Genomic DNA, 960 nt, shown 5'->3' with positions numbered 1-960 from the left:
TGGTACCAGGCTCTTCTGCCGCCAGCACAAAGCTGGAGCTGATAGAAAGCGCTGACGTTGGAATTTTTGTGAAGAACCTTACGTGCCGCAGAATGCACAGCTTATCAGACATCTTGCATTTACTAATGGTAAGTTTTTTTCTCTACTAGTAATTGACACTGAAGGTGCATTCCTTCTTTTTTTGTAGGTAGGAAAGAAAAACAGATCTGTTGGAGCGACTCTGATGAACCAAGATTCGTCTCGTTCGCATTCAATCTTTACTGTGACTGTCGAGGCTAGTTACGTCGCCGAGAATGATCCAGGGAAACGCCTTCATGTTCGCGTTGGAAAACTTCATCTGGTATTTTTTTCTTTTCTTGTTTCTCGATTCTAACTTGCTTCAGTATTTCAGGTCGACCTGGCCGGAAGTGAAAGAATGAGCAAAGCCGGTGCCAAAGGGAAAAGATTCCGAGAGCTGACCAACATAAATTGGTCTCTCATGGCTTTGGGAAACGTAATATCTGCGTTGGCTGACGGAAAAAGCACGCATATCCCGTATAGAGACTCAAAGCTGACGAGGCTTTTGCAAGATTCACTGGGTGGAAACGCCAAGACAGTGATGGTTGCAAACATCGGCCCTTCGGAGCATAACTACGAAGAGACCGTCAGCACACTGAGATATGCCAACCGCGCAAGGAGCATCAGGAACGCACCTCGTATCAACCAGGACCCCAAGAGCGCCTTGCTTGGCGAGGAGATTTTGAGGTGAGTGCTTCAATGTTTCCAAGAGCTACTTAGTGAAGAGTGTTTCCAGGCTGAAAGCACAGCTCAGTGACGACACTCGTAACGCCGGAGTCCAGCACCTGGATCCTCGAGAATTCAGTGAGAAAGCTCTGGCGTTGATGCGAGTCGAGCTTGAGCCACAGCTCAAGCTCACCTCCTTAGCAACATCATCGCCGGACAAGGAAAAGAGGAGCTCAC

At 48.0% G+C, this 960-nt stretch overlaps 1 protein-coding gene across 1 annotated transcript in view; it reads left to right on the top strand.

The window, feature by feature from the left end:
- Positions 1-934, top strand: part of LOC9641229 (kinesin-II 85 kDa subunit) — a gene marked incomplete at its 3' end in the record, with an annotated part of 2,027 nt that extends 1,093 nt beyond the window's left edge. The window contains exons 3-6 of the mRNA XM_002994585.2: positions 10-128; positions 188-340; positions 392-744; positions 794-934. Coding sequence (XP_002994631.2) covers positions 10-128; positions 188-340; positions 392-744; positions 794-934 — 766 coding nt within the window. The remainder of the gene's footprint in view (positions 1-9; positions 129-187; positions 341-391; positions 745-793) is intronic.
- Positions 935-960: the final 26 nt, after the last annotated feature.

This window comes from Selaginella moellendorffii, unplaced genomic scaffold, assembly GCF_000143415.4.
Source record: "Selaginella moellendorffii unplaced genomic scaffold, v1.0 SELMOscaffold_436, whole genome shotgun sequence".
Taxonomy (NCBI): domain Eukaryota; kingdom Viridiplantae; phylum Streptophyta; class Lycopodiopsida; order Selaginellales; family Selaginellaceae; genus Selaginella; species Selaginella moellendorffii.
This window is presented reverse-complemented; position numbering and strand designations above follow the sequence as displayed.